The 16,902-nt window shown below is 40.6% G+C and overlaps 2 protein-coding genes across 3 annotated transcripts; one reads left to right on the plus strand and one right to left on the minus strand.

Annotated features, from left to right (window-relative positions):
- The first annotated feature begins 293 nt into the window (after positions 1-293).
- d2hgdh (D-2-hydroxyglutarate dehydrogenase) lies at positions 294-4,635 on the plus strand. The gene is made up of 10 exons (XM_020098098.2): positions 294-452; positions 845-1,223; positions 1,305-1,362; positions 1,444-1,583; positions 1,899-2,092; positions 2,236-2,404; positions 2,521-2,664; positions 3,024-3,166; positions 3,345-3,510; positions 3,685-4,635. Exons 2-10 carry the CDS (start codon positions 881-883, stop codon positions 3,945-3,947), a joined length of 1,620 nt encoding a protein of 539 aa, XP_019953657.2. The 5' UTR covers positions 294-452; positions 845-880; the 3' UTR covers positions 3,948-4,635.
- Positions 4,512-13,944, minus strand: acvr1l (activin A receptor, type 1 like). Of its 2 annotated transcripts, none has more exons than XM_020098100.2 (10): positions 13,772-13,944; positions 12,534-12,617; positions 11,376-11,630; positions 10,768-10,982; positions 10,000-10,099; positions 9,025-9,171; positions 8,335-8,610; positions 7,676-7,873; positions 7,452-7,582; positions 4,512-5,861 (listed from the first exon to the last, which is right to left on the minus strand). In XM_020098100.2, exons 2-10 carry the CDS (start codon positions 12,604-12,606, stop codon positions 5,730-5,732), a joined length of 1,527 nt encoding a protein of 508 aa, XP_019953659.2. In that variant the 5' UTR covers positions 12,607-12,617; positions 13,772-13,944; the 3' UTR covers positions 4,512-5,729. The 2 variants fall into 2 exon arrangements, with proteins under 2 accessions (XP_019953659.2, XP_019953658.2); XM_020098099.2 differs by having other exon boundaries at positions 13,529-13,943.
- Positions 13,945-16,902: the final 2,958 nt, after the last annotated feature.

A 16,902-nucleotide genomic window follows, 5' to 3' on the forward strand; every position in this document is an offset into this window, starting at 1 on the left:
TTAAATAGAATATATTGTAAACATTACTGTTTCATACAGTAGTTGGATCTTTTATTTTTTAGTAATTCCAAGTAACTGGAAACACAAATTATTAATGTTAGTTTTATTTTCATCTTGTTGGTTGTACAGAGACAAAAACGTTTTAATCTGAAAAGAGTTCAACAATTATATAAACACATTTATAACTTATTTACATGTATATATACATAACGTGATTACAGTGAGACCCCCGCCTATTGGTTCAGTCCGAAAGCGACGCGTCCTCTGATTGGTCCACTCTCTTCTTCGGGACCTTTGACCTCCGGCGCTGACTTCCTGTGCAGCAGGTTGTAAACACGGACTGGTTCAGAGAAGAGAAGACACGTTCCTGAACTCTGACACAGTTCAGCCGAGCGCGCGACAGAAGACACAGAGGACACAGAAGGATGCGGACTCTCGGCTGAAGCCTCACGGTGAGTGACGGAGGACGTTTGTCGCTAATTCGCTTTGTAACGCTGAGCTAACGGAGCTAAGCTAACCGGAGCTGCAGGTGTTTCCAGATGTTTTGGCAGCAGTTGACAGATGAGCAGTGATGTGAGGAGTCAACACATTGTTCTGTCGCTCGTGTGAGACACAGATGGAGGAGGTGTTCACGTGGAAACTGTCTTTAACCACAAATATCTATAAATATAAGAGTTGAGCTTATTCGATGAAGCATTGAGGTTTGTGTTTCTATATGAAAAGAGGATTAGATAGACAGATACTTTCTTTCTTTCAAAGCTGTCACTGCATAGAAGTAATGGAGATATTTAATACAATATTTAGGTATTTAAGGTTTGTGTTTCCTCCCACTTCCTCTCTGCAGCATGTTTAGCTGCCTCTTCGGACCTTATCTTCAGTCATGGCAGGAGTTTTCCAAAGAGCGTCAAAACTGAGGACAGCTCTGAGAAATCTGAGCTCCTGTGGAACCTTCTCATCTACAGCCATAACCAGACGCTCACCTGCAGACCTCCGCAGTCCGTCTCTCCTCTGTGGATCTGGGCAGTGTGGAGCCTCCACTCGCAGGCTACACGCTGAGGCAGATGGACAGAAGCCGTCTCCAGCCGCAGCCCCAGAGAGGCGGCCCTTCTCCAGAGTGACTCCAGAAGATTTGGCCTTCTTCAGAAAGGTCCTACCAGGCGGGACCATCACTGACCCAGACCTGCTGGAGTCGAGCAATGAAGACTGGCTCAAATCAGTGAGAGGTGATGATGAAGAGTTGAAATCAGCATCAGGACTTATTTTATTATACAAGTGACGTTATATAATATGTGTTTCTTCTGCAGGTTCCAGTGAAGTGTTGTTGAGACCTCAGACAACAGAGGAAGTTTCTCAAATTCTCAGGTAAATAACAGTGAGAAGTAGACTTGATACAAAAACAAGACATGTTTTTTCAAAGTATTTTATTTATTTTCCCTTCTGCAGTTATTGTAACAGTCGTAACCTGGCAGTCAACACTCAGGGAGGCAACACTGGGCTGGTTTCAGGCAGCGTCCCAGTCTACGATGAGATCATCCTCTCCACTGCTCTCATGAACAACATCCTGAAGTTTGATAGCATCTCAGGTAGGTTCAAATTAACAAAATACTCACGTGGTCAATGAAGAAACATTTAGAAAATCAGTTATAAATGATTATTACTAACAGAAGCATGTTCCCTGTGTTAATAATCCTGATGTATGAAGCTGTAGACATTTCTAACATATAAAATAAGTTTACAGAGAACCACATTGTTGGATCTCTGTCTAAATAACTCCACACTTCACTCTCACTGAAGTAGATCAGTGGTTATCCAGGCGTACTACTGTGTATACATACGTACATATAAACACACTGACAGTCCTACAATCACAGTCAGAATTCTCCTTCACTTTGTTTCAGGTATTCTAACCTGCCAGGCAGGTTGTGTCCTGGAAAACTTGTCCCTCTACCTGGAGGACAGAGACTACATCATGCCACTGGATCTGGGGTCAAAAGGCAGCTGCCAAATTGGAGGCAACGTGGCAACAAATGCAGGCGGACTGCGGCTGCTGCGGTACGGCTCCTTACACGGGACCGTGCTGGGTCTGGAAGCGGTGAGTGGAGTAAACCACTGCGAGACTTTCTCCATCTTCAACACCAAGTCTGGTGATAAATCCATGGAGGAGAAGTGTGAGCTCACAAGATTCTGATGATAAAGAATTGATTTAATGTGTTTTGATGTGTGTGACATGTACAGGTGTTGGCAGATGGGCGGGTGCTGGACTGTTTGACCACGCTGCGGAAAGATAACACCGGGTATGACCTCAAACAGCTGTTCATAGGGTCAGAGGGTACACTGGGAGTCATTACAGCCGTGTCGATTCTTTGTCCTCGGAAACCAAAATCTGTCAACGTGGTTTTCCTGGGTAGGTTATTTTTCTTCGTCACTCAGATTTGGAGGTAAAAACAGTGACTTTAATAATGTTAATGAATTTCTTCTTGTACATCACAGCTAAATCTAGTTACCTGTGTGTGTTTTTAGGCTGTGAGACCTTCGAGAAGCTACTGCAGACGTTTCAGCTCTGCAGAGGCATGCTGGGAGAAATCCTGTCAGCTTTTGAGTTCCTGGACAGTGAATGTATGAGGCTGCTGAACACGCACCTCAAAATACCTAATCCCATTTCTGGTAGGCGCACACACACACACACACACACACACACACACACACACACACTCCCACTCCCACTCACGCATAACAAAAGGTTTTCACAAAGTTGACGTACTAGATTTTTATGAGACCTTTCTGGAATGTTTATAAATGCTGATAAGTAAGGCATTAATTAGTCCCATATAAATATAATTGAGTGATAACATGGTTAACAAGCTTCATGTGCCATTTTCAAGTATATGTGTATTTATTAACAATCATAATCTTTATCAGTTGTGGATAAGGGAGGATTTGACTTAAAGTTTACAACCTCGTGTTAAAACTCTTTATTAGTGTTTTTATGTCACTGACACACATCAACCCCCCCCCCCCTGCAGCCTGCCCATTCTACATCGTCATAGAAACATCTGGATCCGACGCGACACACGATGGAGAAAAACTCCACAACTTTCTCGAAGAGGCGATGACCTCTTTGTTTATCACTGATGGAACTGTGGCGACTGAGGATTCAAAAATAAAGGTAACTTACTTACACACAGATGAACACAAACTAGAATGGCACAGAGTCGAATGCTCTCTCTTCAATCAATGTTGTGTCCATGTCTCACCCTTCCACCAAGTTTTGTGGATTTTTCCCCATAGTTTTTGGGAAGGGCCCAGAAATGAATAATGATTTGTTCCCACTTCTATCTGTTCAGGCTCTGTGGTCGATGAGGGAACGCGTCACAGAGGCGCTGACTCACGAGGGCTACACGTACAAGTATGACATCTCACTTCCAGTGGAGCAGATCTACCAGCTGGTGACAGACATGAGGAAGCACGTGGGCAGCCGAGCCAAGAGTGTGGTGGGGTACGGACACGTAGGTAAGAGCAGAGGATGGAAAAAGATTATTTTTAGTCTGTAGAAGGGAAATAGTTGCCTGAATGAAAGAGACTTTCTTGGCATCTCTTTGGTTACCATACCTACAACAATTTATCTGCATTTTGAAATTCCGTTTACTTCACTCACACCCAATCTCTTACAATCTCCTCCTGAAGGTGATGGCAACCTCCACTTAAACATCACATCTCCTGCCAAAGACCCGTCTCTCCTCGCTGCCATCGAGCCGTTTGTCTACGAGTGGACGGCCAGTTACCAGGGCAGCATCAGCGCTGAGCACGGACTGGGCCTGAAGAAGAGGAACTACATCTACTACAGTAAACCCAGCCAGGCCGTGGCTCTTATGGGCAACATCAAAACCATGCTAGACCCCAAAGGCATCCTCAACCCGTACAAGACTTTACCAGACAACCTCAAATGACCTCACAACCTCGCTGCTGCTGTGGAGTAAAAATGTCTCAGAATCTCACGCGGGACTGATCTCCACATGGTTTTAATGCAGCTCATGCCGTCATCTTCCTGAACTGCAGGTTTTGCACATCCAGCAAGTTTCACATCTTTACATAAAGGCACAATGTATCGCTGTAAACTTTGGTGAGGCTACAAGTAGCAGAGGATGATTAGTATTTGGATTTACTTAAACTGTAAAATGACTTAGACAATCTGTAACTGTTGGACAGCTTTTGATTGTGCCAGCAGTTTTCAAAATCACATCTTGAATTGAAAAGTTAAATCCCCCACACAAGGAAATGTAAACCTTGTTAATAAATGGGTGCAGAGGTGATAATTATGTATAGGAATAAATTAAAGATGAAGCTTTATGTTGTAGAATCCAGCATTTGACTTAAGAACCAGAGAACTTGTGTCACTCTGCAGCCACAGGTTAGAAAGATCATCTGGCCACTGTTTTAAGAGCCTTTCCTTTAAAATGACCTAGAAAATGAAGTTTTCTAAAATCATAAAACAGCAAACAGTTGAGCAAGAATGCAGTAAATGTTTTATTACATATAAAAAAGACAAAGCAAAATTTGTTTTTTTCAAAACAAGTTTGTTTGTAACCACACTCCTCAGTAACTGTATTTTTTAAATAAAAACTGTTTCCAAATGAAGATGGAGCGTTAATTTTCCATTATTCAGGGGACCTGTACAGTGTTATGCATTATGGGAGACGAGAGGAGTGAATAGAGGCCCAGCTCGCAACATAAAGTCTTCACCTCCAGTGTCTTATTTAAAAAAAAAAAAAAAAAATCAGCACAAACAGGTCTTCCTTGATTCCTCTCTGCTGACAGAGAAGACTTTTACAGTGAGTTTATGACGTGTCAGGCAGAGAGGAACACGTCAGTTCATATTCTTATAAGATACAGAATCATTCCTATTGTCAGGAGCTTACTGTGTTTGTTGCAGGAAGCACCAGAATAAACAAGTAACATTTGTGGTGCTTCTTCTCCTCAGCTCGATTCCTTTTCCTCAACAAATTGTTTCTTTCTAGCTTCATTAATGACAACATGGGTATAGAACATTCATTGGCATCAATACTTGTATATAAAGTCAGTCCATTTCACGCACCATCAGTCTTACATATCCTCAGTAGTGTGGTAGTAGTGGAGCTCTAGTACATAAATATCATACTACGTTTAAAAAGTTTCAAAACAGTTGTTTCTATTGGCTCTTTTCCTTTTGTTAGTGTGTGCTTGGTGTGTGTTTGTGGCGTTTGTTGGCATGGTGTGATAAAGCTAAATGAGTGAAAATATTTCCGATTGTCTCTGAGCGAAATGCTCGGACCACGCGCCAAAACCAGTGGCTGGGGATCAGAAACTGAACTGTAAGCGACTTCGAATGTCGTGTTTTGTGTGTGAGAGACAGAGAGGTGGGCGTTAAAGCATCACTACAATATGCCATCTGTGTTGTTCACACTCAGTTCAAGTCAGTGCAAACACATTGGCAACAGGTTTGTGTCCCTTGGCGAAGGCAGTTTTTTTTTCCCTGACAGGACAATTCTGAACATCTGAGTCAGAGAGAGGGATCTTGGGGGGGGGGCAACCACAGAGAAAGCAAGAGAATGTGAGAGAGCATGAGAGGGATGATGTTAGATGACACTTGAACTCCTCTGTCCTTCCTCTTTATCACGTTGAACAAACACGTGGTTCGTCTCTAAGCCGACCCCCCCGACACCAGGCAGCTGCCTCTGAAGATCCCCTCCCTCTCACGACTCCTTGCCCTTCTCCAGAGAGCTGTGGATCTTGTCCAGGGTCTTCTTGATGCGCAGCGCCGTTAGCCTGGCTGAGGGGTTCTGGTACCAACACTCCTTCATCAGTTTGACCAGCGCAGAGAGAGTCTGACGGAGGAACACGCAAAGAAACAGACAGTGAAGAAGAATTCATGCAGTGATACAGAAAGTAAGAGGAAACTCTGATGATCGGATTCTGGGTATTAGTGAACAACTATCTGACTAGTATTAGTACTAATCACTTGTCATGTTTATCATTAAGCAGTTACAGCTGTAAATATCCACTAGGTTAACATCAGTGCCAGCTCATAAAAGAGCAAAACATGATGAATGTGACGCTGGTAATGGCGACAGAGCAGCAGCAGCTTGTGTGTGTGGAAGAAAAAGTTGTGACTCACTTGTCCTAACTTGTTTTATTGAAACCCAGCAATTAGTTTTTTTATGTGATCAAAGGTACAGGGTGTAGAATCAAGTGTTGAAATTGCATGTTGCAGCTGAACACCCCTCACCTCACCCCCCTCCTCCTCTTCCAAACACAAAAAACAAGCTGTGGTAGCTTCAGTTGTCATAAAATCTCAAAAGGTGTTTAGTTTGGCCTCCGTAGAGAGGACCCCCTCGATGTAAAGTATTTAAATATAAACCATCTTTTCAGGGGTAAAAAAAAAATTGGAACAAACTAGTGAAAACATCATGAGGATTATTCTATATTAAAATTTCCTTTCACCTAAATCTTACACACTGGACCTTTAAATGTCTTTTATATTGTATTTATTGTCTTATCGTCTGTGTTCTTTGGGTGGATACTGCTCTGTCTCCTGGGAATTGGGGACAATATATATTCTTCATCTGTCTTGATCCTACAAATGACATCCCCAACGACCATGTACCTTAATGAAGACGGCTGTAGTGGGAACTTTTAACTGGTCTCCAAAGCAACATAAGAGCATGAGAAGGAATTCATCAATTAATCAGCATATTATTAATATCTTACAGTATAATATCCTGGAGCAAAAGGGGTTAAAATCTAATTTCTTTTTTTTTTTTTTTTCAAACCACAAAATATTTTCTTAACTATGAGACCAAGAAAAGCAGCAAATTCTTTGAGAATCTGAATGGAATCCAATGTTTGTTCTAAAAATTGATTATTATTATCATCAAGATATGAGAATCAAATCAGTTGAATGTTTTAAAGCAGTGGTTTCAAAATGTTTTGGCTTGTGCCCTGTTTAAAGGAAAGTATGTCTTATGAGTGACCTGACTAACAGGACAAATATGTCTATGAGCCTGGGACAGTTAATCCAGAATTATGTTCCCCTCCTTTCTCCCTTTCCATTTCATTCAGGCCATTTGGAAACCTAAATATATAAAAGTATATTGTATTTTTTGAGCAAAGTATTTCAGGAAAGAAAATGTTTAGAAGTATTATGTTTCTGCTTCTTGTATGTCCCTTAAATCTTTCCGTGATCCCTCAGGTTCCAGACCACCTCTTAAAGAGCGACCTGTTTGGCCACACATTTGGCCATTTATCTTCATGTAACTTTGATTACGCAACAGGAACTCAGAAAATCAAGTGATTGCTTATCTTTGAGGATATTTTTGAACCACAAGTGGATTCATTCCTACAGCATTTTGACATCAGGGAACAGGAAAGATAATTTCTTTGACATGGGTAAATAAAAGTGAAGATAAAACACTCACAGGATCAGAGAACCATCGATTGGGAATGAAAGGCCTCTGCTGCTCCACGCACACCACCTTCCTCATATCCTCAAAGCTGGGATCGTTTGGCACCTGATCATAAAACGGAGGCTTGTACTCCTCAACGATACCTGGAAATAGAACATTGGTATTAAAGCAAACACAATGTAACCTGAGAGGTCTGAAGTGGATTCCAAAAACTCAATCATGTGGAATGGACTCACCGTTGCTGTATGTGCGTCGTGCAATTTCCCACAGCACCAGTCCAAAGGCCCAGATGTCCACTCTCTTGTAAGCATCAAAACAGTCGGTCTGAATGGTCTCGTCCAACACTTCAGGTGCCATGTAGCGCTTGGTGCCAACCTTTGGATTGTTGCCCACATCCAGCAGGTTGTCTGCCTGGAAGTGAGTCACAGCCAGTCCTGGAACGTGCAACAACATATGATATTATAACAGGACTTCCAAAAGATCTGTCCGGTGGCACACGCACACACAAATACACCCCTGGTACAAAGAGGTTTGGCAGACCATGCAAGGTTTCAAAGCATAAGAAATAAGCTCTGCTGTAAATATACTTAGGCAGTACATTGTTAGTCCTTAAAGACACACAATGCATTTTGGTATAAAACAATTCAATGATACACGTTTTAATCCATTTGTTTTTTAATTTAAGAAGAAAACATACATATAATGTATAATACTGAACATAAACTAACATTACATTTTGAATGGTTAATAATTAGATAACATTTTTCAAATTGAATGAATAATGGTCCTGTTAGTTCCTGTGCCATAAATGGCTAAAAGATCAAATATTAGATCAAGAACCTAAATCTCTCTGATAAAAGGTCACAGAAGATATAAGAGTAGAAACATAACTCACCCAGGTCTGCGATGCAGCAGCGCAGCTCCTTTGTGACCAGGATGTTTTTGCTCTTCAGGTCCCGATGCGCAATCGCCGGTTTCCCCTCTGTGCCGAAGATCTCAGTGTGCAGATGCACGAGGCCGCACGCTATTGACGCCGCCATCGCCAGGCCCTCTGACGTTTCCACGGCAACCCGCTGCAAGTAGTCATAAAGCGAGCCGTTCTCATGGTAATGGGTGATGAGCCACAGCTGTGTGCTGGAGTTTCGAGAAGTCATGTCAGACGCCATGAAGCCTGAGAGGAGAGGAGAAAAAATGGGAATGAAATATAACAGAATCAGAAACTATATATAATTTTCATTAAATTGTATAACGATATGTTGCACATGTTGCTTTCATTGCATTCTCCTTTGCTTTGAAAACACTGAAAGGTGGCAAGAACACAAGGACATTAAATTAAGCATGGATCACAGCAACATTTAGTTTGCAAAGAAAGTGATTCAAGCAGAACATTTGTTTAATGAAGCTGAGATAACCAAATCACTAAAGCTGTTTTCCTCTGAAGCTCAACTATATCCTTGGTAATGATGCAAAAACCAAACACTTACAGGCATGAATCCAGGAAAGAAAGAAATGCAAAAAAGCTTTTTGTTCACTCAACCTCCAGTGTAGCGAGAACTCACATCACGTGTGTGTGCAACAGACTCACCCAGTATGTTTTCATGTCTTAGCAGCACTGTGTTGTAGATCTCTGTCTCTCTGAACCAGGACTTTTCATCTCTTGAAGAGAAGATTTTAACAGCCACGTTCTCGCCCTGCCACTGACCCCGCCACACTTCTCCATATCTGCCCTTGCCTGGAAAAAAAGAAGGGAGACAAATGAAAGATGGCACATTAAGTCAGGGCAGAAAATATGCAGATATCTGTCCCCTACATTTTTCATTGGATGTGATTTCAATGCTTTTAAAGTTACTTTATGGCTACATTCATGTTCTGGATGTTGCAGCTCTCTCTGGTGTCTGATTTCTCCAACACAGTTTCCACACCAAGACCACATTTTTCCAATTCTAAACTGGTACAAACTGTATCGTACTGAAGCACAAGACAGGATCCCATGGCATCTGACCCACATACTTTCATTTATTATCTTAAATCTAACATGACCATTGTAAGACAAGTGTTGTACGTAACAGGCGACTTCTATTGATTTAATTCAGGGAAATATGATGGGACTTTTTTTCTTTTCACCCTGTTGTCGTCTGTTTGATATTTTTATCACAGTTGTATCTAAATACAATTTACAATCTAAAAATAGATGTGTTTGATAATCATCCAAGAAGAGTTGAATTGAGGCGACTATGAAAAGGATCTGAATGATTGATTATCTTCACAGACATCAGTATCTTTGAAAAAAACTGATGAGCAGCCAAACAAAACAGCATGAAGGACAACAGCCTGCGAATGACACAAGACCGACGCTGTGCTCACTGCTGTTAAGCTAATGTTGAGATGAGGTTTTCTTTTCCTGATTATTCGGAAACTATTAAATACAGTTCCATTTCTGTGCTATTGTCTACTTTTTGATTAATGTTTTTTATGATTTTCGATTAGTTTTCTAATCAGACCAAATCAGCCAATGAATAAACCAATCAAAAAGTCTTGAATCCAATTCTGCTTCACTTACCTACACACTCCATCAGACTGATCTGCCTCGCCACAGTTCTCTGGACAAGGAAGGGAAGACCGGAACCGGAACCTGACGTACATGATTGATCCAACAGGTCCTGCAGACAGAAACAGGCATCAGTTTAGATTTATATGTCATAATCTTCTGAAGGAGCATCGTACTAAACACATCACATGTAGGTGCAAAGCCACTCTGCATCAACTGTCATCAAAATCCTTTCCTGCTCTACAGAAACCTGGGACTTAAATGCTAATTGAGGAAAAAAAAGGTGCGACTGACTGTAAATAATGAACTGGAAGTTTCACCATTATATCTTGGAAATATCAGAATGGGAACATTTAAAAAAGCAAATATAAAAATGATTTTAAATTAAACTGGAAATTATACAATGACTGGAAAAACATGCAAATGTTGTATAATAAAGCTTATGGAAATTCTTTTCAACATAAAAAGCTATATATACCAACTCAGTATTAATAATTCAAAGAATTCAAATAATGTAGTTTCTCATTCAAACATTTGTAGACAGTCTCAATAACCCTAAATGAAAACCAAAGGATGTCGCAGGTCGAGAAATCTGATATGACTGAAAATAATTTCTTGGAGCAAAAAATACCTTGTAAACACAAATGTACACATTGTTAAAGCGAGGAATGACCACAACATCAGATAATTCATAAGTCCCACAACAGGACAAATTACATGTGCAATTAACTCTCTCTCTGGTTTGTTGTGAATTCATCTACATGCTGTCGCCATTCTTACCGCTAAAGTGCTGTCTCCCACATTGGAGGAGATGAGGCCGTCTATGGCTCCCTGCTCAGTGTCAAATTCCTGCAGCCTCTGCAGACGGCCGTGGTGGAGCCTCCTGCAGGCCAATACCGATACCACAGAGAGCAAAGCCAGAACCACCACTGGGCCGAGTACAAACAGAGCCAAGGTCTCAACGCGATACCGAACTGGCTCACCCTCTGGCTCATCTTCTCAAGGGTAGAGATTAAAAAAGGGGAAAAAATACATTGTAACATGACTTGTCTTTTGGACACTTTGGAGAATAAACAATAAGCAGGATAATGCGGAAACAGCTGCACAGATTTAAACAAAACTTGGTGGGAGGATGGGACATAGGCCAAGAAAGAACCAATTACATTTTTGGGGGGGATTCACAAATTGTTATCACTTTCATTAAACATTGTGAGATAGAGCGTTTTGTTTTCTTTTTTCATGGAAAAAAGGCATATTTAGAGAACTGATATCTAGGAGTGTGTGCAATTTGGTGCAGCTTGATTAAATCTAGGGGGGTGTTGGGCCTTGGTGGAAGTCTGTGTTCTACTGATTCCAGTTAAACAAGTATTAAGCTGTGATTCATGTACCTGGTGGGAGCAGAGACATGAGAGCGTTCCTGGTGTTGTTGCCGTTGCACATGGTCTCAGAGCAGCAGATAAGGGCCTGGTGGAAGGACGGCGCTGTGGAGCAATGTAAGAGGATTTTTTCCGGGCCATTCAGGCAGCCATGCTCAAACTCCACCCTGCTGCCGCCCACTTTGACAGAGGAGAAGCACCGGGTTCCCTGGCAGCGGTTGACCTGAGGGCATGTTGGGCTATCACACAAACATACCAACTGTCCATCTGTGGAGATGATGATACGAGTTAATCACACATTCACACGAGATAGAAACACATTAACACTGAATTTATTTAAGGTCGTAAGCCAATGGAGAGATTTTTGTCTCACAAACTTTCTCACTCACACCAACTAGTGGGCTGGCCATCTGGCAAAATGCAACTGCACTTACAATTAAAGACACTTCATTGGCAGTTATCCATAAATTAAATTTGAAGAAGTCATAAAATACACAAACACGATAAAATAAGAAATCTTCAATTATCCCATATTGTCAGAATAAATGTCCCAAGTTAATGATTCAACAGCTGCTACTTATTATCCCATTCACATTTTTCAGCTTTGTGCACATTGCAAAAGAAAGCAAGACTTTTTTTAAGAACATTTTTCAAAACAGTGCAGTCACATCATCATCCCATTACAGAATATGCAATTTAAAAAGCAAATGGAGAACTGCATGTAAATTGTTCAAGATTCACACAGTCTAGTGTCTACTTAATCATCCAATTTTTTCAAATTCTAATGGCATACATTATATATATTGGGAATTATTTAATGATTTAAACTGTCCACAACAATTCAATCTTCAATCGATTCTGCTAGTTGCTAATTAACAAAGTATTTACCCTACACCAGCTTTTAATCAGTAAAGAAATCCAGATAATTTCATGGAACAAGCCATAGTTACTGTAGATCTAAGGAAATATCAACTTCAAAACCCTGGCATTGAATTGGTCCCTGCTGTCACTGAGAACATCAATGCCTACATCTTTCATGTCAAGTCTCACAAACAATTGCTCACAGAAGGTGTGAGTGCACAAGATCCAACTGTCAACTGAAAAAATGCCTCATAATCTGCAAATAATAAGAAATGTGATTAGAATCGATATGATTTTGGAACAGGGTACCTGAGCCCTCAGCTGATGTGTGCAGGGCCTTCAGCAACAGCAGCAGCAGGACATGGACACTGCAACGACCCATGGTTCAGTGCACTGACAGAGGAGGGAAAGAAGGAAGGAAGAAGAAGAGGAGACTGTGAGAGTTCACATGAGTTCACTCTTGTAAAGAGGATAATTACATTTAGCTCCTCTGTGTTTTCTGATTATCCCTGACAAGACTAAAGACAAAGAGGAAGCTACAACTTCTAATGGTTGAATCCAATGAAACCAAAGAGTGCTTTGATTGCCCATGTCATAGGTTTAGTAAAGAAGATATTGCAAAATACAATCAGGAAAAATACAGCGCCAGTTTAAAAAGTTGGGTCCTCACTTTGCTATAATACAAATAGATATATAGACAAGACAGATACTTAATTGATCCCGAGGGAATTAAGGCACCCAGTGTCACACAAAACAGTCAAACACAAGAGGATAAGAATAATAAAAAGTCGAAATGAGTCAAGAATAAGTTCACTGCAGTGGGAGTCAAGTCACCAGAACACCTACAAAGCTTTCACTGTGCTAATGGAGGTACTGACAGTATAATATTCAGTAATAATAATAAGTATAAGGTGACTGAAAGACAAATATAAATACAGATATAAAGATAAATAACTGAAGCAATACAAAGCTGTGCATTAAACTAACATAGTCTGTACAATAATGGTGCAGAAGATGTAAGTGTATTTAAAAAAAAGGAAAGAAAAACGAAGAATAAAACTGAAAACACAAGAAAAAATATCTCAAATCAAATAAAGATAAAACCTTTCAGCCTTTACCATCAGTTAGTTTCATAGAAACAAGCCAATCACGAGTAAAACCTTTGAATGTGTCATTGTTTTGCTTCAGCAAAGCTCAGTTAACGTAGCACTGCTAACTAACAACACAAACCCCGCTAGCAAGATAACAGCATACGTGACAGTGTGTTAGCCTATGGTTCTGACGGGAACTCCACGAAAACACACCTTTCTCAGCGGCTCCTCCTGAGCACCTGCCGCCCCGGAGCTCTGCGTGCTGTCTGTGACTCACAGGCCACCGACAGGCGCTTTTATCGACCCGTCCACCGGCGCCTCGGCGGCGCCAGGCACGACAGACCGCCGCCCGCTAGACCTGCAAGCTAAGCTAAGCTAGCCGTGCAGCGACAAAGCGCAGCCGGACACTCCGGCGACTTCTGCCACAAGTCAGCGATAAAATCGGGACCCACGTACCTGCCGCACACGGGGGGCAGCTTCTAGCTCATCCCGCGGAGTCTGCGTGTCCGTGTGTGACGTTTAAAATGACGGCGTTAGCTCGACTGGCGGCGTCACAGGAGCCGACAGCGGGACCACTGCCCTGCCCACCGGCTAGCTGCCGTCCCCCCGCAGCTACCCGTGACGTCACCACAACACTGCCACCGAGACGCATTGTGGGACGGGAGCAGTCATCCATCGGGCAGCGACAACAATTACCACAACACCGGTGTAGTGACGCTCACAGAGGAAATACACGATCTGTACCTGAAAGTATTTTTACTCAGCTGCTTCACTCCTGGTTTTAAATCTTCACTCTGTGATGTTTTGTTTTAAACGTGTGACTGATTGTATTTATTTATTTGGATTGTGTTGTTTTGTTTGTTGCTGATTGTTTGTTGTCCTCAGGCCTGACCTGGGAAAGAAGTCTTGAGCTCAATGGGACTGTCTGATTAAATAAAGATCAAATCAAAATAAATAGGTGGCATGAGTATATTTCAATTTGTATTTTCTTTAAACTGCTGCTCATAAACAGTTCATTTATTTCATTTATACTTTATTTATACACTACGTTTCAACAGGAAATATTGTGCTTTTCACTCTACTTAGTTTACTTAAAAAATGAAATTACCAGGTGCCAACATTTTACATATAAAACATATGTTCATTTGACAAAATACGATGCAGTTTTGTAGATTAAGATGTAATAAGGTAAAATTAGCTTCATGTTGACGGATACAACATTAAGCTGTTTAGAATCTGTATTTCATCAAAAATGATCATTTTATAGTATCAACACTTTGAAAGAAAACATTCTGCATACCTTTACTTTTTTTTATCATATATCTGCACTCTGCTGTTAATACGTCTATAAATTTACATGAATAACAAAAACGTTTGAACAGAACTTGTAGTGTATGGATTTTTATTTGGTATTTTGTAGAAAAAAACCCTTTGCAATAAGGTGCCAGTAAAAGTCAAAAGTGCTCATAATAATTGTTATCATTATGAAGCATTAATAAGCAAGCAGAACTTGAATTTGTATTTCTTTATAAACTGTACAGCAGCTTAATCTTTTAGCAAATCATATATTCAGACTCAGGTGGGAAATCATGGAGTGTCTTTTCACTTTTACAATTACACTTTTCTCTGTGCGTAGGTGAGCATTCACTATGTAATCTAATTTCACGTTTACAGCTCCACAGAGATTTTGAAGCAAGACAGACAGTAATTATTATAGCATTCATGGAAACCTTCAGGTGAAAAATATCAATGAATTGTCTCTTCATGTTGGTCAGTGGTCCAATAAATTCCAGCAATGATTGACTGTGTCATAAAAAAAAGATTAGTCAGTCAGTCTTTGTCAGTATTCTTACTTTCAGTCTTTTTATAAAGCCCAATTGCCCTTAATGTGGGACTTGCTTTATATATCATAATGTTATAAAACATTGATTTGAAGTTATTTACTTTATCAAATAAAGAAAAATCAGTGAGTTGACTGAACTTGTTACAGTTTGAATTAATTCAGATAAATGTTTGTCTCATGATTCACTGTTAATTTGATCTGAGTGACAGTCGACATGTGATGCTGTGATACGCACTTATTGTCGCAGTGAATGAGCGAAAAAAAATGTATGAAATTCAGTTTTATTGAGAAGAAACACAGAAAGAAAAAGTAAGAGCTAATGCACCTGAAACTGAGAAATCTTCCACTAACATCACAAAAAACTGTGAATCAACACATTGTTAATGTGTGACAGATCATGTCCCTTCTGGTTAAATGTAACGTGATTATATATTGTCAGATTTGTATTGACAGTGCAGCTGTGGATGAATGAAAAGTGCATTACAATTTGTTTTGTTCAGAAAACAAGTGCAGCCCATTTATCATTTTCTGTTTACCTGTTTTGTATTAATTGGTTGTTTTGTATATTTTCTAATCTGCATATTGTTTACTGCACTCAGCTTCAGCTTTTTGTGCTCTGATCATGTATTTACCCACTTTTCCCTGTTGTGGTTTCACATGTTTATTGTTGTACTGTTGTTTTAATGGCTAATTAAAAATCTGGCCAAGGGACAACAGTTGAAAAGTTGCCTTTTGGCTTACACCGCATGGCATATTTGTCTTGACATCCATCATTTCAAATAGAAGAGAAATAGCATTAGTGCTTTTCACACACCTAAATACATATTTATTCTGTGCATTTATTGCGGCCGACCAATGTTTATTAATGCACATATTTTTTTTGGCTAATTAATAATTAATTTTGTCTATAAAATTTGAGAAAATAGTGAGAAACCTCTGGTAGTCCATGAGTCAAAAATGGTAATTTCCACAGCAGATGTTTGGTATTTCTGCTTAGAAGATGACTAAAACTATTATTGATTATCGGATCAATAGTCGCCCCCTGACCAAGTGCCAATGTTGGTTATAGTTTCATCCGTCCAACAGAATGCAACACAAGCTGCATCGAGCTCTGGGAGGCTCACTGCCTGCAGCTTCCCAGGGGACAATCCTATATGCACTCACCATTACTCTCTACAGAGTATGTATTTTGAGTGCTTTATTTCCAAGTCCCTCGGTGCTTCCATCTCCCCTCACCCCTGCCTGCCAAGGGTCACATACACCTCCCTCCCTCTCCTGCTCTCTCTCAAAAAACTGGAAACCAATACAACCCTTCAGCAATGACCCAGAGCAACCATGCAGATCGGAAATTGCATAACACTGCAACTAAAAGATGGATAAGAAGATTAATCCATTTCACTTCTCACCTGTTGAGATTTATTTCATCCTTGGTTCAGATAAATGTCACCAAGTGTGTATGTGAGGGTGAGAGAGAGAGAGAGAGAGAGAGAGAGAGTGTGTGTGTGTGTGTGCCTTTGAGAGAGAAAATGGAGAATTGTATCAGGTAGCCGAAATGTTTTCCCTCCACTGGGTCCTGTGGCCTGGAACAATAACTGGCGCTGTTTGTTCTAGCTTACCTGGGGCTTTAGTCTCCAGTGAGTCGGAGCGAGCCCCCACCAGTATCTGTTCTGCACCAACACAGCTCCAGCACAGAGACACATTGTCCGCAACATTTTTAATTAAAGAACCCAGGTTGACACTCAGT

Source organism: Paralichthys olivaceus, chromosome 12 (genome assembly GCF_024713975.1).
Source record: "Paralichthys olivaceus isolate ysfri-2021 chromosome 12, ASM2471397v2, whole genome shotgun sequence".
Taxonomy (NCBI): Eukaryota; Metazoa; Chordata; class Actinopteri; order Pleuronectiformes; family Paralichthyidae; genus Paralichthys; species Paralichthys olivaceus.

Excerpts from the sequence above, each read along its gene's own strand:
- d2hgdh (XM_020098098.2), top strand. The coding sequence starts at position 881 with ATGGCAGGAGTTTTCCAAAGAGCGTCAAAACTGAGGACAGCTCTGAGA. Across the intron at positions 1,224-1,304 it reads CTGGCTCAAATCAGTGAGAG|GTTCCAGTGAAGTGTTGTTG; the intron begins GTGATGATGAAG and ends TTTCTTCTGCAG. Across the intron at positions 2,665-3,023 it reads AATACCTAATCCCATTTCTG|CCTGCCCATTCTACATCGTC; the intron begins GTAGGCGCACAC and ends CCCCCCCTGCAG.
- acvr1l (XM_020098100.2), bottom strand. The coding sequence starts at position 12,606 with ATGGGTCGTTGCAGTGTCCATGTCCTGCTGCTGCTGTTGCTGAAGGCC. Across the intron at positions 10,100-10,767 it reads TGGGAGACAGCACTTTAGCG|GACCTGTTGGATCAATCATG; the intron begins GTAAGAATGGCG and ends TTCTGTCTGCAG. Across the intron at positions 5,862-7,451 it reads ATCGATGGTTCTCTGATCCT|ACTCTCTCTGCGCTGGTCAA; the intron begins GTGAGTGTTTTA and ends TTCCTCCGTCAG.